General features: G+C 40.8%; 2 protein-coding genes across 6 annotated transcripts in view; one reads left to right on the forward strand and one right to left on the reverse strand.

The window, feature by feature from the left end:
- Positions 1-2,647, reverse strand: part of TEN1 (TEN1, CST complex subunit) — a 20,470-nt gene extending 17,823 nt beyond the window's left edge. The window contains exon 1 of one of the 3 annotated variants that reach the window (XM_027518673.1): positions 2,512-2,647. The gene's annotated coding sequence lies outside the window, so the exon portion shown is untranslated. Of the gene's footprint in view, positions 1-2,491 lie in introns of all 3 variants that reach the window. The other 2 variants (XM_027518674.1, XM_027518675.1) reach the window with 2 other exon arrangements.
- Positions 2,356-26,653, forward strand: ACOX1 (acyl-CoA oxidase 1). Of its 3 annotated transcripts, XM_027518668.1 has the most exons (15): positions 2,774-2,908; positions 3,200-3,359; positions 7,189-7,349; positions 13,671-13,831; positions 16,399-16,506; positions 17,842-17,961; positions 18,103-18,218; positions 18,624-18,793; positions 19,765-19,927; positions 20,451-20,641; positions 20,908-21,087; positions 21,219-21,324; positions 21,451-21,594; positions 21,765-21,971; positions 22,828-26,653. In XM_027518668.1, exons 3-15 carry the CDS (start codon positions 7,285-7,287, stop codon positions 22,873-22,875), a joined length of 1,779 nt encoding a protein of 592 aa, XP_027374469.1. In that variant the 5' UTR covers positions 2,774-2,908; positions 3,200-3,359; positions 7,189-7,284; the 3' UTR covers positions 22,876-26,653. The 3 variants fall into 3 exon arrangements, with proteins under 3 accessions (XP_027374467.1, XP_027374468.1, XP_027374469.1); XM_027518666.1 differs by lacking the exon at positions 7,189-7,349 and having other exon boundaries at positions 2,356-2,908; XM_027518667.1 differs by lacking the exon at positions 13,671-13,831 and having other exon boundaries at positions 2,630-2,908.
- The last annotated feature ends 359 nt before the right edge of the window (positions 26,654-27,012 follow it).

Consider the following 27,012-nt stretch of genomic DNA (forward strand, 5'->3'; position numbering starts at 1 on the left):
AGAACCCAAACTACATCTTACTGCCCACATTAACTTAACTTCGCGATGCTGGTTCTTCATCAGCATCTTTTACTATTCCCAACTGTCCAGTCCAGAAAGCGGGTTTGAATATCAACAACTAGCTTGTTCACTGAGATTTTTTGAGTTTCCCTGCCTTGCCCTTTCTGCTAATTTTGACTGTTGTGCAGTGGTTTGTATCAAGTCTTAATCAAAACCCTGAACTAAGAGACTCATCTTAAACCAAACTTCCAATTCTCAATAAATTGTGACCTTACTGTCTCTCTGAGGCACTGCCCAGGCTTTGCCAAGCAGCAGTCACCCTTACTGAGTAAGCAATCAACTCAGATTTGTTTAGTCAGCAGATTATGTTGGTGATATTAGAGAGCCAGCTTTGTGTTTTTTTTTTAAATAATTTTATTTTTCTTTTAATTGGAGTATATTGGCTTTATTATGAAATGTTAGTTTCTGTTGCACAAGAGAGTCAGCTCTCATTTTTTTTTTAATTGGAGGCTGATTACTTTAAAATATTGTGGTGGTTTCTGCCATACATTGACATGAATCAGCCATGGGTGTACATGTGTTCCCCATCCTGAACCCCCGCTTCCCACCTCCCTCCCCATCCCATCCCTCAGGGTCATCCCAGTGCACCAGCCCTGAGCACCCTGTCTCATGCATCGAACCTGGACTGGCGATCTAGTTCACATTTGATAATACACATGTTTCAATGCTATTCTCTCAAACCATCCCACCCTCGCCTTCTCCCACAGAGTCCAAAAGTCTATTCTTTATATCTGTGTCTCTTTTGCTGTCTCGCATATAGGGTCATCGTTACTATCTTTCTAAATTCCATATATATGCACTAATATACTGTATTGGTGTTTTTCTTTCTGACCTAACCTCTCTGTCTAAAATAGGCTCCAGTTTCACCACCTCATTAGAACTGATTCAAATGCATTCTTTTCAATAGTTGAGTAATACTCCATTGTGTATATGTACCACAGCTTTCTTATCCATTTGTCTGCTGATGGACATCTAGGTTGCTTCCATGTCCTGGCTATTGTTAACAGTGCTGAGATGAACACTGGGGTACAAGTATATCTTTCGATTCTTGTTTCCTGGGTATGTAGGCCCAGCAGTGGGATTGTTGGGTTGTATGGCAATTCTGTTTCCAGTTTTTAAGGAATCTCCACACTGTTCTCCATAGTGGCTTTGAGAGCCTGCTTTTACACAAAAGGAATACACAGTAGCCAGACTAAACAGTGTGATGCCTGGGGGCATAAAAAACAGCAGGGGTTATCTGAGACTTCTGCCCAGGTACATTGGAGTCTGAGATAAAAGGAACAATCAGTACTCAAGATCTTGTCTCTACTTAAAATTTTGCTATTTTACTCATCGCAGATTTTCCTACATTTTTATTTTTTTAATGTCTTATTATACTACTACTAACTGTGACTACGGATCCATGAAATTAAAAGACGCTTACTCCTGGGAAGGAAAGTTATGACCAACCTAGACAACATATTAAAAAGCAGAGACATCACTTTGTCAACAAAGGTCGGTCTAGTCAAGGCTATGGTTTTCCCAGTGGTCATGTATGGATGTGAGAGTTGGACTATAAAGAAAGCTGAGAGCAGAAGAATTGATGCTTTTGAACTGTGGTGTTGCAGAAGACTCTTGAGAGTCCCTTGGACTCCAAGGAGATCAAACCAGTCAACCGTAAAGGAAATCAACTCTGAATATTCATTGCAAGGACTGATGCTGAAGCTGAAGCTTCAATACTCTGGCCACCTGATGCGAAGAGTCAACTCATTGGAAAGGACCCTGATGCTGGGAAAGATAGAAGGCGGGAGAAGGGGAGGGCAGAGAATGAGATGGTTGGATGGAATCACCGACTGCATGGACATGAGTCCGAGCAAGCTCTGGGAGTTGGTGATGGACAGGGAAGGCTGGCGTGCTGCAGTCCATGGGGTCGCAAGGAGTCGACAGGACTGAGCGACCGAACTGAAGCCCACACCCACAACCCATAATAAATGCGGGGTCGGGGGAACGCTAGCTATCTCACACTCTGCTTCCCCGCCGCCTTCGCCTTTGGCAGCAGAGATGCTATTATCTTAACACGTGATGGCTGGAGCCTCTCCTCAGTGCGACCTTTTGTCCCCGTCCTTTTGGTTCCACTCTTGGAGGGTTTTGGAAAAAACCCTACAACCTCCCCGAGCCATCTCAAGAAGGCCCGGGTCACCCGCTGCAGCCCTGGAGACCCCCTCCCCCTCTCACGTCCCGGGAGGACACGGCGCGCGGACCCGGAAGCGGCGGCGCGGGCGGGTCCCGGGGCGCAGGCGCAGTCGTCCTCAGACGCGTGGTCCCGCCCCTTCCCAACCCCCCGGCGAAGCCGTGTGGGCGCGCGGGCGGCCTTTTTCCGCCCCGTGGGACCGCCTGACGAGGGAGGGCCGGGTTGCTGAGAGCGTCTCGGTTCCCCCCGCACCACCACCACCACCTGGGCAATTCCTTGACCTTCTTCCGGGGTCCGCTTGTCAAGGGGCTGCTCTGAGGCGCCACTGGCCGAGAACAGGGGACTCGCCCGCCCCGGCGGCGCCCACAGCGGCACAGCCGCCGCCTCACGCCCTGTCCGCGGTCGGTCACGCGCCTTGGGGCCGCGGTGAAGGAGAAGGGGCGGGCCGAGGCGGCCGGGGGGCGGGGACCCGCCTTGTACTGGGGCGGCTCTTAGTGTCGGCCCCGCGCAGGAGCTGCGGATTCCTGCTGTCGCCGCTGCCACCTACACTGCCTCAGCCGCCCGTTACCATGAATCCAGACCTGCAGAAAGAGCGGGCCGGCGCCAGCTTCAACCCGGAGCTGCTCACGAATGTCCTGGACGGCAGCCCCGAGAACACTCGGCGCCGCCGAGAGATCGGTGAGGGCAGCTGGCCAGGCCTCCTCCCCGCCTTTCCCGAGCAGAGCTGGCGGTTCCCTCCGGGAGAAGTCGGGGGTGTGGGGGCACTGTAGGGCCTAGGCCACAACCTCTGGCCCGGCTTTAGGGGAGCCGCGGGACCCCCGCACTTCCAGGGGAGGCTGTGGCGGGGGCAATCGCCCATCGCGAGGGAGGACCTGTGCCCGTGAGGCTGAAACCTGGTGTGATCCAGAAAGCTTTAACGGAGCCGTGAATTTTTTGTCTTCCTCTTGGTACCCTTTAACTCCCTACCAGAGAACCTCATTCTGAACGACCCAGACTTCCAGCATGAGAACTTGAATTTCCTCAGCCGTAGCCAGCGTTACGAGGTGGCTGTTAAGAAGAGTGCCATCATGGTGCAGAAGATGAGGAAGTTTGGCATCGCAGATCCTGCTGAAATCATGTGGTTTAAAAAGTAGGTATGCCTTAGCTTAAGAGCAAGGGCCTAAGCCTGAACCTTGAATTCGCCATCTGTGGTATCCTTTTTCATAGTGTTTCGCGTTTGAAGACTCAAATTCACATCTTTTCATGCCATTTTAAAGTTCTGTGTGTGGACAATGATGTTTACTTTGATTTTTAAGCCTTTTAAAGGGCTGATGTTTGTAGAAAGCTTGTTGTGGAGATGCTGTAATTTTCTTTATCAAGAATCATACACATGCGGTCCAGACCTCTCAGTTTTGAGCGATTTAAATGCAGAATGACTTGCTTCTTCTAAGAAGGAGGCCTGCTAAATTCAGAAGCTGAATTTAGAAGGATGTTTTCCGTTGCAAAGACCAAACAAATATTTTGGAGCAGTAACAGATTGTATTTTCATATACTAATGTAGCTCTTGAGTTTAAAATAATGGAAAATATGAGGAAGAACTTTAGTCAAGCCTCAGAATGGATATGAAGTATTCTGAGAACCCCCAGCTTTGTTGAATCTGGTGAGGGTATTTAAATGGCCCTCCTGTGCATATGAGACTTCATAAAAATATGCCTTGGTCCTACTGCTGACAGAGTATGTTCTTTGTTCAGACCATCTTTTTGTTGTGTTTTTGGTTAGAAATAAGACACACACTTTTTTTTTTTTTTTTTTGCCTTTATGTAAATATACACTATAATTATGTAATGTTAGTGTAAGATGCCTTTGACTTGCAGCGTTTCTTATCATTTATTACTGGGCATTTCCTGTTTTAGGTCTCTACGTTTTTTAAGAACGCCAATATTTTCATCAATAGAGGGTAAATTATTTGGATGGTACATGTTTAAGAGCCAAGAAAAATGAAACAAGGAAACATGTTACAGGCTCTGTCTTTATGTTGCAATAGGCATTCCTCTCTTATACAACTGCCAACTGATATATTTGGTATCTATTTTCGAGTTTGACCTGGTTATTCTTGTCAGGAGGAAATTTACTCCAGCCCACACTCAGAACTTCTTTCCATTTTAGTTATAAAAATACAGTTAATTTGGTAGTCCAGAGTACTTACTAACTTCCAAATGCTCTTTTATTTTTTAAAATTTGTAACTTGTGGCTGTGAGGATATTGAGGTGGAGTAACTCCTAGAAAATTCTGTTTCTGATTTACCTGAATTGAGTTTGTGAACTTGTAAAGTTAGTAAAATTAGATTTTTCCTTAAAACAAGAGGTTTGTTTTGTTTTACTTTAAATGGCTTCGGCCGTGTGTTTCAGAGTTAGTTAGATTTCATAATCTGTGGTGGTGCGCAATGTGTAAGTAGACTCCAGTGAAGTCACAGTGGCATAGAACACAGTCCTTCACGTCAGTTAAAAACCAGGGGACACCAGCCAGTTTTTTTGGCTTTTGGTGGTTTTTTTTTTTTTTTCTTTTTTTTCTGTAATGTATTTTATGACTCACACCTCACTATTTGGGAAAAAGACAAAATACAACCTGTGGCAGGCCCTTTGACATCCTTTCAGTATTTCTGGGCTATGACAGGAAGATCAGTGTTTGTTAGAGAATGTTTCATTAGTCTTGGCAGTTACTGAACACTGTCGATTGTTACTCACATCTATGTTTTATGTATCACTAAAAAACTCAACTGTGACCTACCATTAATTGTCAGATACATTGAATGTCTTAAATGCTAAAATTGGCTTTGGGGTGAGGGATGCTATGATTAATGAAATATAGTAATATTTCTGGTCCCTTTTATATCCAGTTTCCCTATCACAAAATGAAACATGAGAATATTTTGAAACTGACTAAAATACTAGTAAAATACTTTGAGTTTTCTCAACTCAAGCAGTAGAAGAATTCTTCTCTCCATTCCTTGAGAAAGTAAGACTTTGCTGTTTGGGGAATATACAAATTCCTTTCCTGATCTCCTTTTCTGTAATGTTGTCTTTTAACTATACTGTTTGTTATGCAAAAACTAAAGTATTTTTAAAGTAACAAAATTCTAATGCGAACCAGTCATTTTTTTTTTTTTTAATCCTTCTTAGGTTTTTAAAGCTAGTTCCTTGAAAAGAGTCGTCGGGGAGGATTAAACATAACTTAAAACAAGTGCTCAGATATTGTTCTTTAGTTAACTTCAAGAGCCCTCAAAAAAAAAATCTCAGTATGTCAAAAAACATAAGTATTTGACAGTCTTTATTTTGTGTTACATATTTTTTCCCTGTTGCTAGAATTAATTATTTTGTGTCAGCATCAGCACTTTACCAACCCAGAGCCTTCTCATTTCCCATAAGGGAATGGCTGTGTCTTGTATTGCTTCCGTTTTTAGCAAGTGAATTACTGCTTTTATTACTCAGAAAGTCTTGCAGGTTCATTTCCTCCTTCAATGAAAGTGACGTCGCTCAGTCGTGTCGGACTCTTTGCGACTCCATGGACTGTAGCCTACCACGCTCCTCCGTCCATGGGATTTTCCAGGCAAGAGTACTGGAGTGGGTTGCAATTTCCTTCTCCAGAGGATCTTCCCGACCCAGGGATTGAACCCGGGGCATTGCGGGCAGATGCTTTACCGTCTGAGCCACCAGGGAAGTCAATAAAGCGTGGCTGTTAGGGAGTGTTATGGTGCCCTTGCCTTTGAGAGGCCGGTTTTTATATTTACCTCCACATTATCCCACCATAATGAGATGGGTATGTTTTTTGCAAAATGTCTTACTTCTCTCTCTAGAACAGCTTCTGTGAGACTTACCTAGAAACTCACTCGACTCTTCTGTTCTCCGCCTCCTTTGCCCTCTTTCTCTCCTTGGAGTCTGAATTAACATTTAGTATTTGTGTGAAAATCAGAGAACCTCAGGGTTAAAAAGCATTTTTGATGTTGGCTAGTCCAGGCACTCCTTGAATGTTTGAATCTGTCCTCAGCACCCCTAAAAGGTAATGGTATGGTTTTAGGGCATCCCCAAAAGTGAGTTGGCAGCCTACCCCCTCTTTCTCTTGAATTTATGCTCTGCTTGTTCTACAAGCCAGGACAGGGTGGTGACGCTGCTTTCTGTCCATCCCTTGAAACATCATGAGGGTCAGTTAGATAATACTTTGTACCTTAAGCTGTTTATATAGATAGAGCTGACAGAATAGACCCTGTAAAATCTCTAACTTGGCATGGCTGAGGCTAACTAGTGTATATAACTTGTATTGACTACTTCACAGATTCTTTTAGGGGAAAATCATTAAAGACTGAATTCCATTAAAATTAAAATTCCCTTAATCTGGACTAATTTTCAGAGACCCTTTGTGATTTTTAACATAGTCACATTACCTGCTTTACCCATCTGTAAACTCTGAAGATCTTTATAGATTTGTGCTTTGGCCCTAGAATGTATACATACTATCCTGGACATTTGCTTTGGTTACTAGGGAAAAATAGTTTAAATTATTCTTCTTTAGGACATTTTGTTAACAGCTCAGCAAATGTAAATGTTCTGTGGAGTTTCTTTTGATTTTCAAGACAAGTAAAGCCTAAAAATAAAGCAAAAACACACACTCATGTTCCAAGAAATCAAACCAACAAAATAATAAACAAAAGAGGTCTGAGGCTAAAACATGGGTAGAATTTGCTTTCTGGATTAAGTGTGAAATTCAGAATCCTGGCCCTGACATGACTAGGAGGAGAAGAGATACCACTAGATTCTGCCGTTGGCTTTTTAGGTAGTGTATGATAAGTTTGAGTCTTAATTTCGTAAGAAAGGGGTTTAAATTTGTCTAACCTTCATCCTCAGGGCCAAATGTGTCTGGCGAGAATGGTGGTAGAATCCAGTTTCTAGAATAAGGCTGAGACCCTTTTCTTTTCTCTCCTGTAGACTACATTTGGTCAATTTTGTGGAACCTGTGGGCCTCAATTACTCCATGTTTATTCCTACCTTGCTGAATCAGGGCACCACTGCTCAGCAAGAGAAATGGCTGCATTCATCCAAAGGACTCGAGATAATTGGCACCTACGCCCAGACGGAAATGGGCCACGGTTAGTCCACATTTGAGGGTCAGTGGGTAGCCCAGTCAGGTCTTCATTTAACAAATCACTCTGGGCATTTGACCTTTTTTTTTACCCTCCTGCTACACGTTTGGAATTTTATTATTAAATTGATAAATCTTAAAATTCAACCTGTTTCTTCATAGTTTATTTCCCTATAAACTGGTCCAAGATTCTGGCCTGAAAGATGTATCATTGTTATTTTTTACCGTTGCTGTGTACACCCAGTTAAAATGGGTATCGAGCAGTTTGGAAAGGTGGGGTTGAAAATATGGCAAAGTGCTCCATTGTGTGGGTGTCTGATTTAAAAGACCTAGTTGGAAGTTCTTAAGAGGCTTCATGCCTCAGCAACACGTGGAAGATGCTTTGCTTTAATCAAGTTAAAAATGTGGATTTTAATGAGACAGGGGGTTAAAGTGGTGAAGGCTGCTAGGGGGTTTGGGAAAAAGTCCATGATGCTCTTCATTTCGTTTCTTTTTATTCATTTTTCTGTACCTGCCCATGGACTTTGAATTACCAGGAATTCTTGGTTAAATTGTTCTGAAAACCTTTAAAAAAGTTTTTGTGTTTGGTCTTGTGGAGCAAGTTTGTTTTCATAGACAAGGCCACTGATGGGCTTAAGGGTCTTGAATTTGAGCTGCCCCATGTCATTCCTAATTATCAAAATGTTTCCCTCGTGTAAATAAAGCAAAGCAAAGGAAGGAAGAAAGGATGCAGATATCAGGGACATTCCTCTTTTGTGTTTCATTTGGTGCTTTTTGGCTTGTGAATTGGTTTAAGTAAATGTCCTTTCTCATAATGCCTATGGGCACTGCAGATCCTGGTCATGGGACAGTTTTATGAACACCCCACCAGGCACCCCAGGATGGTCAGACCTGAGGGAAGGTGTCCTAAGGGAAGAAAGATCGCATTCCAGCAGTGTTCCTCTCCTGGAGTGTGTGTGGGTGTTTTGTGATCTTGAAATAGCTTTGTGGTACAGAATCCTTTTTTGTTTGTTTGTTTTCAAATTCATCATTGAGTTTATTTGACTTTAAGAGGTATACTGTTCTCGGGAGACATTAGATGTAAACTATTGTGAAACTAAATGAGTCTGATCTGTTTATCTTTTGTTGGTCTGTCTTATCCTTCTGCCTCTGTTTTTGAAGTATATTTCCCATGTATATTTGCAAGAAGAGAGGAAGAATTGAAGACTTAAACTTCATTGATTTGAGGAGTGCCGAGGGTTGGATTAAGGTCCTGTGCTGCTCTGGGCAAGATGGTATTTGTTAGTTTTCTTTCTCTTCTTCCTTCTAGTTTCCAAATTTTTCTTATGTTTGAAACCAACTTTGTCTTGATCTCTATGGTTTTTTAGAGAACAGAGTTTTAAAATTAGGTCTTGTTTGTTGCTGGAACTTTGTCAGTTCATATTAGTTGTGCTTCGCTGAGTGCTACTCTTTTCCTAAAAAGCCAGTCTGTTGGCTAATTAACATCCAATGAGAGTATAATCTTATAGAGAATGTATAAAAAGTACTTCAGCATCAGCGGGACTGGAAATAGAGCAACTTGTACAGGATGACGATTTGACTACTTAAATTCTGAGACTTTGGAACATTGGTCAACAGTGATTATCTCACGTTCTTACAGAATTAGCTGTAACTTCCAGTTTGGGATTCTTTCACTTCTAGGAAGCCTCTGAGAAGTGAAGAAATTAAAAGTGCTCAGTCTTATTCCAGGATCCTCAAGAATCTTAAAATTCAACCACCTGCAGAAAGTCTAGCTCACCAGTGTTCTCTCTTCCCTCCTTTAAACACACTTCTGTCTGTACGGGCACACAAGCCCAACACATACTGGGTCTGTGGATCTGCGAGCCCTAATCAAAGGCAGAATCCTGGACCAAGGAGGGCACCCTCTACCCGGGGCTCCATTGTTAAAGAGACTGTCTGGGACATGGTCTAGGGTTAATTATCTCCAGACCATATGTCTCTCCAGGTCACAAAGCAGATAGTGTCTTGGTCATCATGGTTATTTGATCATTTCAAGTTCTAGCCACTTCATAGGGATTCTTTTTGCCTTTTCTGTTATTATAATTATTCAGGAAAATAGAGCTTCTGTAGTACATACTTATCATCTTTGAAGATGCTGCAGTATCATTGCAGATTCCCATCTCTAATACTAAACGGTGAAAATATTCTTCCTTTGAAGCTTGAAAAATAGGTCATGCACTTGATCTTGTAAGTCCCTAATCTTCCTCTTCCTGGATCTCACTGCTCTGTCTCTCCGATAGCCTCCCATCCTCTTTTTTCCCCAGAGTGATTCTCTTCCCTGTTGGCCTTTCCATGAGACTTGCTCCCTGGATATTCTAATTTCCCCACTGTTAGTAATAACAATATAAACGTCTACAAAAGCTGTGTTCTTTGGGTTATGCCTTTGGAATACCTTCCTCAGAGACGAATGACTACATTTGAAGAGAATGAGTACTTTATAGATGTTGTTGCATAAGACATGGAGTAGGTTTTGATGTATTTAGTGTACTCGTGTCTCCTTTGTCCCATCAACATAGTCACTTTGGTTTTTTGCTACTTTTATATCTAAGAATTAAAGTTTTCATTTACCAATGCTAATGAGCCTGGATATTACTCTCTGCATTTCATATGTATGAACTGGCATGTTCTCCTTTGAGTGTTGGATAAATAGAATCTGTGTGTTGATCTTAGAACATTATATTGTTTTTATTGGCTCTGTTTCATTAAATATTTTGGCCTCAGTGCATCTGTCTCTGACTAGGTATAAGTTTTCTTCTCATATCTTGGGTAATTAGCTTCCATTTTATTCCCATTTTTGTTTGTTGAATTTGTGTTTAATGTTTTTACTTGTGTATGATACAGTGATCAGTCTCACATACAGTATTCATGTTTATTAACTAATAGCTCTTTCACTTTATTACGTTCTTTCTAGTTTATCTTAGACTTTTGTAATAGTTTCAATTTATTTATGGAACCTTAAATATATTACATTAATTTGTTTCTTTCTGTTTTCTCTAACATCATAAGCTTTGGCTCATTGTTATTTTAAAGATAGTTAAAAATCTGATAGAAAAAAAAATCTGATAGGATAAACTTACTATTGTTACAGCCTGTGTTTCAAGATATTTGTATTTAGTGTTCTTGCATACTTATTCTTTTTGATAAATTCTGATCTCAATTTATCAAGTTCTAAAACATATTCTATAGGAATTTAAAACCTGTGTTACATTAAATCCCAATATTTTCTTGAGAAGTACTAATTTTCCTTCATACTGTGAGCTCAGAATTAGCAATTTCTTTTCTGTTACTCTGATCTTTCATTCATCCTAGTAGGTATTTATGTGTTTTCATAATTAAATATTTAATATTCTGAGCTAACTTATTTAAAATATAAAAATATTTTGTTGCTGTTACAAATCACCTTTCTCTTTAGTGGGATTTCTATTTGAATGGTTCTAATGGATAAGAATGAATGATTTTTTAAAGCCTATAGCTTTGCTAAGTTAATTTATGATTGATGGTGTTGGTGTTTTGTTGTTGATTTCCAAGGATTATAGTCATGCTGTCCACTGAGTTGCTATTTTGATTTCTTCCTTTCTCAATATGTTGTTAATCTAATCATTTGTCCTCACTACTGGCCAGCCTTCCCTGCCCTGTATCATGTAGGAGATACAGGGAAAGCCTTTTGGTGTTGACGCTTTTGAAAGAATTGACTGCAGCTCCTTACCAAGTAAAATGTTGGTGCTTTGCAATTATAAAGTAAATTAATTTAAAATAATTTATGATCTTTATCATGCATAAAGGTTACAGCAAATATCAATACTTGATTTAAATCAAAAACTATCCAGGTAACTTTGTCCTTGTAACGTTTCTACATTTCCTTCACTTCTGAATAATCCTTACCCTAGTTACAAGAGACATTTTACTCCTGGGAACAACTTTCAGCTTCAGAACAGTTTGTGATGATAGTAGTTTTCCCCTTGCCCTTCTCAGTGTGCTCTGCGGTAACCCTTGGTATTGGCATTATTCCCTGATACACACCCGCCCACGATGAGTCTGAAGGGCGCCTCAGAGCGACCTCTCCTTCACCAGGAATTGCTCTGGTTTCTAGCCATGGAAAAGTAGGCTCTTGGCACTGAGAGTGGTTGGCCTCAGGCCACAACTTTTGGCCGTAGTTCAGAGTTCTCTTCTTACAGCTCCTGCTGCTGCTGCTAAGTCGCTTCAGTCGTGTCCGACCCTGTGCGACCCCATAGATGGTAGCTCACCAGGTTCCCCCGTCCCTGGGATTCTCCAGGCAACACTGGAGTGGGGTGCCATTGCCTTCTCCTGGGCGCACTTTCAGAGAAGGCAATGGCACCCCACTCCAGTACTCTTGCCTGGAAAATCCCATGGACGGAGGAGCCTGGTAGGCTGCAGTCCATGGGGTCGCTAGGAGTCGGACTCGACTGAGCGACTTCCCTTTCACTTTTCACTTTCATGCATTGGAGAAGGAAATGGCAACCCACTCCAGTGTTCTTGCCTGGAGAATCCCAGGGACGGGGGAGCCTGGTGGGCTTCCATCTCTGGGGTTGCACAGGGTCAGACACGACTGAAGCGACGCAGCAACAGCAGCAGCAGACACACTTTAATTTTTCTTCCTGCACACCATTCCTTTAAAAACAGGACAGTTGACATTTCTGTTTGTGAGTGAAAGGTACTCGCTCATCCCAGGAATGTTGTTTTTCCAAGGATTTTCACTATTTATAAAAAAAAAAAAAAACACTTTATTTTGAAATGACTATAGATTCATAGGAAGTTGCAAAAATAGCCCAGAAACATCCCATGGACCTTGCACTCAGTTGCCCCCAGTGGTAATATCTTACAGGATTTCCAGTTTGACGCTTCCAAATCTTAACTGATTTGGCAGGTCTTTCTAATGTCCCCACCGTCATCCTCAGCCCAGATCGCAGTAGAAGACATGATTAGGCAATGAGATTCTTGTCCTTGTTTTGCCATGGTCTTTTTTTTTTGGCTGTGCTTTGAGGCCTGTGGGATCTTTAGTTTCCCAACTAGGAATGAACCTGTCCCCCTACCCTCATTGGAAGCTTGGAGTCCTAACCACTGGACCACCAGGGAAGTCCTGCCATTGTCTTTCTGACCTGAAAACACTTAATTCACCTCAGCTTTAATTTCTTTGTAAAATGAGGAAGTTATTCGTGCATTTTTTGATTTTCATGTGATTGGTTAGCTGAAAGCTCAGCTCACCCCAACCCTTGTGGAAAGACAGTACAGATCAGCCCTCACCTACAGCACCCTCCCCCTGATTATTTTCTTCCTCAAGTGGAACAAATGGAGAAGTTTTGAAACTGAAATGTTTAGGCTCATTTCTAAGATAACATAGTAAGAGCAATATAGAATTGATTAATTTAGAGCTGGAATTTAGATAAAAATGCCGGTAGCATGCAATATTACAAAGCTGTATAGCACTATTTCCTATTAGAAATAAATTTACATAAAAGTCTAGGGCACTTGCAAATTTTAAATGGAAAAGAATGACTTTAGAAATTGGATTTTAAATGACAGTTAACATGTTTATTATAATTTTGATAATTCCCATATGATTGTAATGGAGCGATTGTTATGCATTCATCTGTTATTTGTGAATATTATGATCTTCACTAAAAATTGCATGTCTTTTTATTTCTGAAATTAATTACTGGAGTGAAGAGCATCGTCAGTTTTTGTATTAAATTGTTTTAATAGCATGTGGCTGGATATTTTAATGAATCCAAATGAAATGACCAAAATTAGGTGAGGAATGTGGATTAACACTGGATGTTTTATAGACAAATAGAAAAGTTTTCCAACCCAGAAACATTAGTATTAGATCCTGGAAAAATTTTTTCCAAGAGAACTTTTGTGTTTTTCCATCTCAACTTTTCATTAGAATATATGTCATTGTACAACTTCAATTTTCCATTCCATCAAGCCTCTTCAGAATTTTTATTTACCTTAATTGCAAGGCTGTAATCCTTTGCCTTGGTCACAGTTTTGGTTGCACAGGCTTTGGAATCAGTTCCCAATCCCTGCCAAGTTATTTTAGAAATGAGTCGCATTAGAAAATACTTCTCACCAATTTAAGAAAAATGGAAGTAACCAAGAGTTATAATGTAATACAGAAAGGGGCAGTGCTCCCATCCATGATGAAGTCTACTCAACTAATTCATACTTAACAGAAGGTATTTTTTTTCTCCTTTCCTTGCTGTTTGTTCAAATTGCTGATCTCACACCTGATGACTCTCAAATGCCCATCCTTGGTATTTCTTTGAAGCTTTGTGAATCGAGGGCGGCCTGCGCCTCTGGATCTTCACTTGGGCATGTTCCTGCCCACCTTGCTGCACCAGGCAACCGAGGAACAGCAGGAGCGCTTCTTCATGCCTGCCTGGAACTTGGAGATCATTGGCACTTATGCCCAAACAGAGATGGGTCATGGTACGGTGCATTCAGTCTACCTTCTGGGTTGGGTGGGGCTCTGCAAGCCTAGGGTACATGGAGCGTCCATCATGTGCCAGCGGTGGTGTTTCCACGTGCTGTGTGGGATCTGTTTAAATGCAGTCTTTCTGCAGCGCTCCAGGTTTTCACATGTGGAAGTCTTGGCGTAGACAATGCCTTGGTCAGTGGAAATTAAAGCTCATGTTATCACAGATATACTGATTACTTATTCACGGTTCCCCTTCAGCAGATCAAGAATTAAGAGTTAGGTCTTACTTACTAAGTGGTTTTTCAGGTTCACTGCTTTTGTACAGAATTTGTATGGAGAGTCTGAACCCATCTCTTTTTCTTCATTACTATGATTCCCTTTTATACTGATACCTTAATGAACTTACACAGATTCCGAAAGAAATAGATGTTAATAGCATGTGTGCTAAAGGGAAGTGAGTGGCCTCTATAACCAAAACATGCAGGATTTTTTACCTTGACATTATTTGTGTTGATTCACTAAATTCAGTAGACTTCTAAAGGTGGCTTTGGCCAAAGTTTAGTAAAAATAAGATAAGTTGTACTTCCAGGTAATTGATTTCACATTCTGTATGTACCACTTTTCTTTTTTTCTTTGCATCCCCGACCTGCCTTTCTCTGTGAACTGGATGGGGCTCAAGCTGGTGGCTATTCCTGGTAGCACGCGTTCTGTATTGGTATTTGTGTTTGAATGGTACCCATTCATCTACTTCTGGCTCCTGTTAGCCTAATCAGAGGTTTCAGAACAGCTGGTCTAGTGTATATTTGCTTTTTGTTCCTTATTCCTGTAACAGCTTTATCTTAATTTGATTGCTCATTTGACTTTCAGCTTCAATGCTAAATAGTATTTTACAGGATGTTCCTAAGACACAAAGTGGAATACTGTTTGGTTCAGTTGTGCGTGGTTCAGTTGTGCGTTTGAAAACGCTCTGTCATTACCTGTTCTATAAAAGTTTCTTCTTTGGTGAAAGGGGTCTCACTGTCTGATTCCTTGATTCCCATCTGGGGGAAGGTTGATCACCCATAAACTGGCCATTTCTGTTATTCAACTTGGAAGTTTCTGAATGTTTAACAATTAATTTTAAGTGGTGAATGAAATCTGGCATTTTCAAAGCAATCTGGTAAAAAGTTCTCATCATTGACTTCAGGATAGGGAGAGGGTCACATAGAACACTTTTCTGTAACTTTTTTCAAAGAATTTTGGCACGTTTGTATTAGGATTTAAGGGCTTGCCTGATAGCTCAGTTGGTAAAGAATCTGCCTGCAATACAGGAGACCCCACTTCGATTCCTGGGTCGGGAGGATCCACTGAAGGGATCGGCTACCCACTCCAGTATTCTTGGGCTTCCGTTGTGGCTCAGCTAGTAAAGAATTTGCCTGCAATGCAGGAGACCTGGGTTTGATCCCTCCTAGAGAAGGCAATGGCAACCCACTCCAGTACTCTTGCCTGGAAAATCCCATGGATGGAGGGGCCTGGTAGGCTGCAGTCCATGGGGTCGCTAGGAGTCAGACACCACTGAGCGACTTCACTTTCACTTTTCACTTTCATGCATTGGAGAAGGAAATGGCAACCTACTCCAGTGTTCTTGCCTGGAGAATCCCAGGGACGGAGAGCCTGGTGGGCTGCCGTCTATGGGGTCGAACAGAGTCGGATACGACTGAAGCAACTTAGCAGCAGCAGAGAAGGAAAAGGCTACCCACTCCAGTATTCTGGCCTGGAGAATTCCATGGACTGTATAGTCCATGGGGTTGCAGAGTCAGACCCAACTGAGCGACTTTCACTTTTTCATTAGAGTTTAAAACACAAATCCCTGTCCATCTCCAATGAACATGAAAGTTGTGAACCAGTCAGGAATAAGTGAAAGCCTAGTGTTGGAAGCCTACAGGGTGAACTTGGACCTTATTGGGACTTTTAGAAATTTTTAAAAAGTCACCATTCCAGGTCTTCTTTTCCCTAAAATGGTTATAACTTTTAAAGTTTTAAAACTTGTTTTCCTTTCTAGCATTCATTCTGAAATAAATTCTCAGTTTACAAGAACTTTAGCTTCAGTCTCTTCTGTCATGTGTTATCTCGTTCTTTGTTATAATACAGAATTCCAGAATGTTGAATTGGTGTGGTGGACACAATACGAATGAGTTGAAATTAGCACACTAACAACTTAGAGATGATTTTAAAAGGGCAGTTAACTTCCATGTTAAAGTCATAGCCTGTGATCTCAGGCAACTGATTCTTATCTGTCTTTACATTTTCTTTTGGTTGATGTAAATAAATGTTCCCTATCTACTGCTGTGCAGTAAATCAAATACAGAAATGGAACATGCTTGACATTTATATTTTCAGCTTAATACGAACTATCTGATTTAAGCATCAGAAATTCAGGATCTTGGTTATCAACCATTTGTAGCTCATCTACAGATGTTTTATTGTTAGATGTTGTTACTCTCTGAGATGCTAGTGCTTTAAAGGAACTGGGCAGATTTTACCCTATACCTGTTTTTTCCCATATTCTATCTGAAGTAGGTATCATTCATTTCCTTAGGAACCCATCTTCGAGGCTTGGAAACCACAGCCACTTATGACCCTGAAACCCAGGAGTTCATTCTCAACAGTCCTACTGTGACCTCCATCAAGTGGTGGCCTGGTGGACGTAAGTGAATTTTTTTAATAGTAACTGAATGTTTTGAAGACTTATAGAATATATAGCGTCTATGAGAATATAATTTTGAAATATAGAAAGAACTCTTAGGGCTTAAACTATGCTGAGCTTTTCACATTCTCTTGTGTTACCTGTTACAGATATTTATACACTTGTAAAGTGCAGAGGACAGCTGTCAATTTTGCTGCTTTTCATAGATTTTTATCTTAGCATTCCATGTGTTAGCATAATTTCCATAATCATCATTTAAAGTAATTTAGTATTCCTAGTTTGGTTAGTCATTTATGTATTGGAAAGTATTTGAGAGACATCCCTGGTGGTTCAGTGGCTAAGACTATACCCTCCCTATGCAGGGGGCCTGGGTGCAATCCCTGGTCAGGCAAATAGATCCCACATGCTTCAACTAAAGATCCCATATGCTGTAACTAAGACTTGGCACAGCCAAATAAATAATCAAAACAGAAATAGAAATGAGTATTTTTTAAAAAAGAAAAGTATTTTAGTTTTTAAATTTTTGTTATAATAGCTTTGATGTGAAATTTATTTAATATTGTCTTCTATTCTGAATTATTGTTTTAGGATACATATATTTCCAATGAAGGATTTTGTTATCCACATTATATATTTTAATATGTGGTATTACATTTTGATAAGGAAAAAAACTAGCATGCAATAAAATGGAAATATTTCTGGATGCATTAACCAAAAATCTCTTAAAGCAGCTGTATCCTATAGTACAGCTGAAGTATTCTGAATACCGAATACTGAAGTATGCAGAATACTGAAGTATTCTGCAGTGATGGAATATTCTCTGTCTTTGCCGTTCAGCGTGGTAGCCACTGGCCACCTGAACACTGGAAATGTAATTAGCTGACTGAGGAACTGAATCTTCTCTTTTATTTCATTATAATTAATTTAAATGTAAATAGCCACATGTGGCTAGTAGCTACTGTTTTGGAAAGCCCTGCCTTAAGGGAGAAAAAGGAAGTAATTTAATGTTCTATGATTATCCTAAAAATGTCTTTATGTAAATGAATGAAAAATAAGTAAAACTATCTTCTTCTTTAAAATGCTATCAAATTAACATGTTGTCTACCCTAAACTTAGATAATGTTATATGTCAATTATACTCCAGTAAAAATACACACGCACATATATATGTGTATTTTTAAAATGAAGGCTTACTTTGCAAAAATTTAATGAATTTTGCTATTGATGGAATCTTAGTCTTATATTTAACATATGCTTTTCTCTCTTTTGTTTCTGTCTTTTGAAAATGTAAGAACATTTGCTCACTTTCCTCTCTCGTTCTCTTTTATGTTGCAGTTGGAAAAACTTCAAATCATGCTATCGTACTTGCCCAGCTCTTCACTCAGGGAAAATGCTATGGATTACATGCCTTCATTGTACCTATTCGTGAACTTGGGACCCATAAGCCTTTGCCAGGTTAGGATTATCTAATGTTGAGATGGAAAATTAAACCAGTCACTATCTTCTGCAAAAAGTATAATATGTAACTAAAGAAGAGGAGGGAGCCAGGAATCCCAGAACCTAAATACCCTGTGACTCCCCTTTCATCTGTGGCAGGTATTACTGTAGGAGACATTGGCCCCAAGTTTGGCTATGATGAGATGGATAATGGCTACTTGAAGATGGACAACTATCGTATTCCCAGAGAAAACATGCTGATGAAACATGCCCAGGTACAGTGAGATGGAAAATACGAGCAGGCATGTCAGACATGGGGGTTTCAGTGGCCATTGATAATCATAGGATTGGAATGGTCTGTTCGTTTAGAAGGTAATAACAGATTTTTTACTTATGATGATGCTTTTATTGTGACCATGAAATCAGATGAGTTGACAGGTGTGAAGGGCATGTCTTGGTTTGCTAAACCAGTGGGGCTCCCACTTTAGCATACATTAGAGTCGCCTGGAAGGCTGCTAAAACCTAGATTACTTAGTGCCCAGAGTTTCTGATTTAGGAGGTCAGGGTGGGGACTGAGCATCAGGTGGTGCTGATGCTGCCTTTCTGGGGACCACACTTTGAGAATAAACTGCCACTTGGGTTTAACAGAAGGAAGCATCCATCTCATGTTCTTTTTCCAGGTGAAGCCTGATGGCACATACGTAAAACCCCTGAATAACAAGCTGACCTACGGGACCATGGTGTTCATCAGGTCCTTCCTCGTGGGAGAATCCGCTCAGAGTCTGTCTAAGGCATGCACCATTGCCGTCCGATACAGTGCTGTGAGGCATCAGTCTGAAATCAACCCAGGGTAAGGGTAAAGTCTGAGATGAGCTCAGTACTGAAGTCTGGCGCGAACCCCATCCAGGTATCAAAATTCCCAAATGTGATGTGGAGAAAGTGCATTTGTGATAAAATTAGCTAGAATGGCAGTGTACTGGGTCTGCTACTTAGAATCTAAACTTCCTTAAGTGGAAGGATGAGAATAAGCACCTAATTATTACTTTTAACCTTCTAAGAAAAATGATAATATTACTAGAGCTTTATAAGTGAAGTGTTCAAAACACCGAAGGTGTGGTGTGAAGGTTCTAATTGCTGCTAACAACTACAAATTGGGTATAGTGAAAGTGACATTAAACTCGATTCCCTGTTGTGTTCCTGGGCATAGTTTGTTCTTATTTCCACCTACTAATTGGGCATGACTCTTTGATAAACTTTTTACTCTTAAAGAAGAAATAAAGAAATTGGTAAGAGCAGACTCTTTTGCATGCTCAGTGGACCTTCTTAGACTTTAAATATTAAACTTAGTACACTGGGTCTTCTCATATTAGTGGTCACAATATAGTTTATTCTACCAGCTACACCCTTTAACATTGCCTTCCTCCTGTGAAGTTAACGAAGTTTGGTTCTTTATGTTGCCATGAGATACTATTTTCATAGCCAAACTGGAAAGACTGGAAAGATTAAGAAAAATACAAATGTCAACTAGAAAATCCTGTTCACGTGTTCAACAGGGTGGTTCAGAGTGTGGTCTTCTGTGGCCAAATAGCCTAGATTTCAATCAAGAATCTGCCACTTACTAGCTCTGTGACCCCGGGTAGGTTCTTAACCTCATTTTTCCTATCTGTAAAATAGAGCTATTAAAAATTACTTCACAGGGTCTTTGTGAGGATTAGATAAATTAATCTATCAAAGTGCTTAGTCCAGAATCTGGCACGTGAGCTCTGTATAGGGATTGATTGATTGATTTTTGTTTGTTTTTCCTTTTTTCATATACTTTAGTGAACCAGAACCACAGATTTTGGATTATCAAACCCAGCAATATAAACTTTTCCCCCTCCTGGCCACTGCCTATGCCTTCCAGTTTGTAGGCGCATACATGAAAGAGACCTATCTTCGGATTAATGAAGACATTGGCCATGGGGACCTGAGTGAGCTGCCTGAGGTCTGTGTCTGGTCTCTGTCCCTTGTGGGAACCCTTCTTGTTCATACTTCCCTGTGGAATCATGTGCAGAGAAAATTAAACATTGGGATACCTTGAAAAGAATCCATATTTTTATGGATTTATCCATGTTTTTAAATTTCAGAATTACTGTACTATGTTGGTCCTTTATTGAGCAAAAGAACCTAAGTGGTACATTTTTTTGCCACATAGAACAGTTCAGAAAGGAATGTGGTAATGTTACTAGTTTAGGCTAATTAGATGAGGATGCTTTTCAGTTTATATACATGGCAAGTGATTTTATTTGGTTTTCTTGGCCACACCAGGCTGCTTGCAGGATCTTAGTTTCCTAATCAGGGACCAAACCAGGCCCCTGGCAATGACAGCACAGAGCCCTAAGCACTGAGCACCTGCCACTTAACCCTGGCAAGTGCTTCTGCAAGTGACAGTCCTGTTCAGCGTGTCCACTTGGAACGCAGGCTGTCAGCACTGCAGACGTCCTGATGGCCTGTGCTTCCCCCTTCAGCTTCACGCGCTCACCGCTGGGCTGAAGGCTTTCACGTCCTGGACAACGAACACAGCTATTGAAGCCTGTCGGATGGCTTGTGGCGGACATGGCTATTCTCACTGCAGTGGACTTCCAAATATTTATGTCACTTTTACCCCAACCTGCACCTTCGAGGGGGACAACACTGTCATGATGCTGCAGACAGCCAGGTTAGAGTCTAATTCATGATTTCTATCCTGTGTTCTCAGGAATGTCCAAGTCCTTTCCACTGATACCTGTTCCCGTGTGTTCTCTTCGCATTATGTTTGTTCCTGAAAGATGTCATTTTGCCTTCCATCCTGACGCAGGATGTTTATCTTGTGCTCAGACTAGTATGAAACCCCGTCACATAGTTTAAAGTCATTACAGGAGTTCACTTTATTTCTGTTTCACGGGAAGCATAGTTACTGAAAGCATGTGTCCTGGTGACTTCTAGGTTCCTGATGAAAAGTTACGACCAGGTGCACTCAGGCAAGTTGGTGTGTGGCATGGTGTCCTACTTGAATGACCTGCCCAGCCAGCGCATCCAGCCACAGCAGGTGGCCGTGTGGCCAACTATGGTGGATATCAACAGCCCCGACAGCCTGACAGAGGCGTACAAGCTTCGAGCGGCCAGGTGAGTGCACCCACGAGAGCTGGGGCCGGCAGCTGCAGGGGCCCCAGGCCCAGGGCCTAGGTGGGAGGCACGAGTATTCACTGTCACCTTCTTGGGCTCCAGTTTTCTAGTTTTTTTTTTTAAAAAAACAGATTAGTAGAAATTGCTGCTAAAAACCTTCAGACTGAAGTGATTCACAGAAAAAGCAAGGAGGTAGCGTGGAACCTAACGTCCATTGACCTTGTTCGGGCAAGTGAGGTCAGTGATGGTTCTCCTCCCCTCCCCCGTCCTTCACCACCCCCCTCATTGTCTTAGTACAGAAACCTTATCACTGCTGAATCTTTTTCAGAGATTCTTACATTCTGGTGTTTTCCTTATATCTAGGCACATTGCCACTATGTGGTGGTTAAGCTCTTTACGGAAAAAGTCCTCCAGATTCAAGAGAAGTCCATCCAAGCTGTCCTAAGGCGTTTGTGTCTCTTGTATTCTTTGTATGGAATCAGTCAGAATGCAGGGGATTTTCTTCAGGTCAGGATTTTCTAAGTTTAAGTCCCTTTATTTACTTCTTAATTTTTTATAGAAAATAATTTTGGTTTACTTTGTAGTTGTGTATATGTGTGTGTCTATATATTCATAAACATCTGTCTGTATACGTACCCTATAACGTCTGTGCTTGTTTGCTCGTTTCTTCGCTTTAGGGGAGCATCATGACAGAGTCTCAGATCACCCAGGTGAATGGGCGCATCAAGGAGCTGCTGACTGCAATTCGCCCTGACGCGGTTGCTCTGGTGGATGCATTTGATTTTCAGGATGTGACACTGGGCTCTGTGCTTGGCCGCTATGATGGAAATGTGTACGAAAACTTGTTTGAATGGGCCAAGAAATCCCCACTGAACAAAACAGAGGTAAAAAAAAGAAAAAAGTGTCTTTCACATTTTGAAGTTATTCATTTAAATATTAAAGCAGGAAGGCCCTCAGAGAATGACCACCTGGGGAAGCTTTGAGAGCTCTCATGACCACTTCAGACAGTCCCTTTATTTGAGCAACAGGTTCTGAAGGGAACAAGACCTTTCCTATAGTATGTGGGCTTTTAGTTTCCTTAACTAACAACAATTGAAAAATTTCAAACATATACATAAATAGAACACTGCAGTGCATCTCCCTGTTCCCTTGATCGTGTTTCAACAACTGTCTGCTCATGACCAGTTGCATTTTATCTGAACCTCCCAACAGAATTATTTTGAAGCAAATCCAAGGTATCAGGTAATTTATTCATAAATATTTCAGTATGTATCTCTGAAAGATAAGGATTCCTTTTTTAAAAAAGCATAACTGCAGTACCATTCTCACACCTAAACAAATTAACAATAATTCTTTCATATCATGAACTAGCCAGTGTCCAGATTTTTCCCCATTTAGCTCAATTCTCCCCCCACCCCCCTTTGATTTTTTTGAATCAGGATTCATATAAGGTTCAGATAATTTTTTGATTAAAAGTACGTTATTTTGGGACTTCCCTGGTGGGCTAGAGGTTAAGAATCCACCTTCCAATGCAGGAAACGGGGGTTTGATCCCTGGTTGGGATCCCATATCCCATGGGGCAACTAGAGAGCCCTCGTGCCACAGCTCGAGAAGCCCCTGCACCACAGCAAAGAGCCTCTGAGTCACAATAAAGAGCCAGTGCAGCAAAAAAAAAAAAAAAAAGCTATTTTAAATTGCAAGCTCCTTATCAGTAATGTTTTCTCTCTCTTTTCCCTGCAGGTCCATGAGTCTTACAAGCACCTAAAGTCGCTGCAGTCCAAGCTCTGACGTGGCTTGATGATAAGTGCAGTCTGCCCTGAAAGTAGCTGTTCTTACACCTGTCACACAAACTTCGTGGAATCTTGATCAAATTCAGAAAAGCTGTAGAGCAAGTGATAAATTGACCCTTTCCTCTTTTTATAAATGAAAAAAGAAAATAGATTTTGCAAATTAAAGGAGAAAACCAGATGTGTTTTACAAGTGCAATTAACACTGAAAGAGACTATTAAGCATTCAGAAAAAGTTTTAAGAAATGCAGTGCGACTTCCATCTATATTGCTGCTGATCCCAGGAGGCCAGGACTTTTGATAATTAGTAAAATTTAACTACTAAGTAGTTAATTATTTTCACATCTTAATTGCTAATCACTGGATATACAAGTGTTTTTAAGCAGAGGTGTTTTTTTAAGCAGGGTAGAACCCTTCCTAACTTTCTTGCTCATGTCCTAACACAGCTGCCAGGGGTCCCGGCTAGAAAGCAGGAGTGAAGAAGAGAGACTGGGGAAAAGAAACTAATCAGGAAACCTGTGAGTTCGTGCCTGACACACTGACGCCTCTCCTGCCTGCTTGCCCTCCTTAATTGATGTATTGCTCCTACCTTAAGTGTTCACAGTAGCGTCTTTCCAACCCAAAGATTTCTTGAGCACAGGCTTCTGCAGGGTCCCTGCCCTGTGTAATTCGGAACTAAGCTTCCGTTGGAGGCTTCCCTAAACTGTCCCTCTAGTAGCATTAGAGCTCCCTTTGCCTCAGCTTCTCGGGGAGAGGGAGGCAGCCAAGTCATCTCTACATACAACTTTTGGCAACCGATGAGATCTCCACATCAGTGGTTTTGATCTCCCTCTCCTGAGAAAGACGCTAAAGAAAGGAGAAAAATAGTCACAGTTCCTTCTTAGAAGAATTAAGGGCGTGGAGAGCTATCAGTTATGGTTACTGTAACTTTGGTGACCATGTTAACTACATTTTCTAGAACAATCCAGATTTCCTATATTCTGGCACTCTGGCAGAAGCCATTAAAATGCTTGGAGGTCTGGCCTTAGAAAAATAAAAGCGTCACTCATTGCCTCTTACACCCAGGAAAGTCCTTTGACAAACCATGTGTTCTGATTTTTTAATCAGAAAATATAATCATTGAAACAGTGGCTAAAGGATAAATGGAAGCTCCATAGAATGTTTCTTACAGTATATCTGGTTTTATTTTCAGTATGTTTCTAGGAGCTTTATCTGACTTGCTAAATTGTCCTTTCAGCTGAAGTCTTAATTTGTACAATCATTCTATATTTAAAAGCTAAACATGTATCTCATGATGAATTTTTTCTTCAAATCAATGTAAAACAAATCACTTAATTTTCTTGTTGTTGTTAACTGTATTTGTAACCTCTGTCTCACGAAGCCAGTTGTTCTAGAGTCAGTCTTGAGAATGTAGTATGTAATTCAGGGAACTGTAATTCCCTTCTTGGGACCTTACATAAAATCTCTCCCAGTGAAACTAGTAATAGACTTTAAGGTCCAGCAGAAGAAATACTGCCTGTTGACAGAAGCCTTAATCTTTCCACCAGGAGAACTAATTGATAATTGTGTTAACATTGAAGTAAAAAATCACTCTGTAAATCTCGTATGGGTATCTCTTGGGACTAGATCAGATTCTGGGAAATAACAGTAAATTCAGATTGCTTGATATTAACCTGTTAAATATAGAATTGTTTCCAGTTAGTGGTTAAAAATCTTATTCACAGAGGGCTAACCCATGGCCAGGACATGAGGGTTTTTGAAATGACACCCACACAATCCAGCTTCATAGATCTGGGATCTAAGCAGTTTGAAACATGGTGGTGGACTCGGTCAGAGCCACCTTCAGTCCAGCACCTTGAGCTTTATATTTAAAAGCTAGATCTCATATTGATAGTATTTTTATTAACATTGGAATGTTTTGAACTTATTCACTGTAATTAAAGAATAAAGGTACCATAAGACCTCAAGAATTTGTCACTATCAAGATGGAAAGAATGTACCACATAAAATTAAACATAAATTTAAATTATGAAGAATTTTAAGATGTAGATTTAGGTAACACTGAACAAAAGAAGGAAGGAAGGAGTGAGACCTGCCTCAGCAGATAACCTGCCTCAGCAGATAGATGGTGCTGTCTTTGTAGAGTATTTGAGTGCTCTGTCCATGCAGGAATACAGATTTGTTGGTTTCTCATAAGGAAGCAGCAGACCCAGCTTGCTATCCTTTAGAAGCCAGACTTTGCCACAGATAAGGGTGGTTCTGTTGGGTTCTTTTGTGAGCCATTTTCATAAAGAGTACAGATAAATTTCAACCTAATCTCCAAAATGATGATAAACCTGAGCAGAATTATTGTTTCTATTAGATGATACTGACATAACCCTTTGAAAGATCCATGAGGTTTTTGCTGTTTGTAATGGATGAAGTTTGCTACATCCTGAAGTATTTGGATTTCTACTTCGTATCTACTCAGTAGACACTGAGGTGTACTTCAGTGTTGCACATAAGTGACCTCAAAGCACAGTTGGTCCCAAAGCCTTTTCGGGCCTTCCTGTTCTTGTCTTCAGAACATCATACCACTAAGTAGCAGCTTATCTTCAGAACATTCACTTAATTGCAACATTAACCATGTTCACATACTTTCTGAGAACTCACTGGTGGTAATTTCAGATAACATACACCTGGAGGCATTTAACCATTTGTAACATTAACATGTTATTAGAACTCAATTATTGGATTTTCTTCAGTGCAAGGCTTTGGTTGCGGAAATATATTGATTCATGATCCTTGAGTTCTCTAGGGAACAAAAATTCCTCTAATGACTGTTGCTCAGAGTCCTACCCCTTTCTGAGTTCTATCCATCTCAGTAAAAAGAAAACTAGATGCAGATGGCCTATAACACCCACTAACCATTTTGTGTACTGTGCAAGGTATGCCTGGAGTCATAGATTGTCCTCAAGCAGTAGCTGCTGCACCAACTGGAGAGGAACCTTGCCAGGAAACTGATGATTCTACTTGAGGCCAAGAATCTTCTGTTGAGTCTCCTGACTCATAAAGGTTTGCATGGAAAAATGCAGAGATCAGCTAATTGAATATTTATTATTCCATTCCTGGAGGATTAGACCAAGTCACCGTAAATGAATAAAATGTCTTTTCATTTTAAAACACTGGTGGAGTTTTGCTTATAGCTCTCCAAACTCAAATTTTCATTATTATTCCTGTGGTCCATGATAGTAAATATAGAAACATAAGGAAATTTAGCCTTTGTAGACTGCAAATTCCTAGGTTTCAGAGAATTTATTTTTTCTTACATATAAGTGAGCCACTGATTATCTCGAGGAAAGTCATGGAACATTGGGAGGGATATTAAGAATTCTGAAGCAAAACAGTTTAACCACATTACTGTCGACTGTTTCACAGATTAGGTAACAACGTGATTCACCTGCATAATATTCCAACTGATGACTGCTTGTAAACATTTCCAATTGCTATGAATTCGAGGAAACTACTTTGGCGCATATAATTTGCTACCTTCTTACCCCTTTAACTGTCGTGGTTTGAGTTTGCTTCCTACCGGATGAAGTGTATTTAGCATGTATTGTTCCGCATGCCTGGCAGGACATGTCAGTGAAGGTGGGAGTACTTGAGGAGGTGCACAGGTCCAAAGACTGAGTCACAGTTGGACAGTGGTGACCCACCAACCTTCGAATAAGCCAAGCCACTAACCCCATCTTCCTTTGTAAAACTGAAGAACCCTTAATAAACTGTAATCAACACGAAAAGTGTTACTGTCTTTATTACGTGATGGTGTTAGGTTTCATCCTGGCTTCACAGCTTCGGCATTCATAATTGAAGGTCACAGCCACTTTCCTAGTCTTTATGGTTTCACTGCCCATCATTTTTCCACTCTCCATTTCTCATGCCCTCCACCTTTCCACCAGTCAGCCCTCAAAAGAATGTTGAAATAACCTTTTTTTTTTTTTTCCTTCTTGGCTGCACGGTAGAGCATGTTGGCTCTTACTTCCTAGACCAGGGATCGAACCCGTGGTCCCTGCAGTGGAAGTGCGGAGTTTTAATACTGGGCCACCAGGGAAGTTCCTAGAAGAACTTTAACTGGTTTGGAACCTAGGTGGGCTTTCTT

Source organism: Bos indicus x Bos taurus, chromosome 19 (assembly GCF_003369695.1).
Source record: "Bos indicus x Bos taurus breed Angus x Brahman F1 hybrid chromosome 19, Bos_hybrid_MaternalHap_v2.0, whole genome shotgun sequence".
In the NCBI taxonomy this organism is placed as follows: domain Eukaryota; kingdom Metazoa; phylum Chordata; class Mammalia; order Artiodactyla; family Bovidae; genus Bos; species Bos indicus x Bos taurus.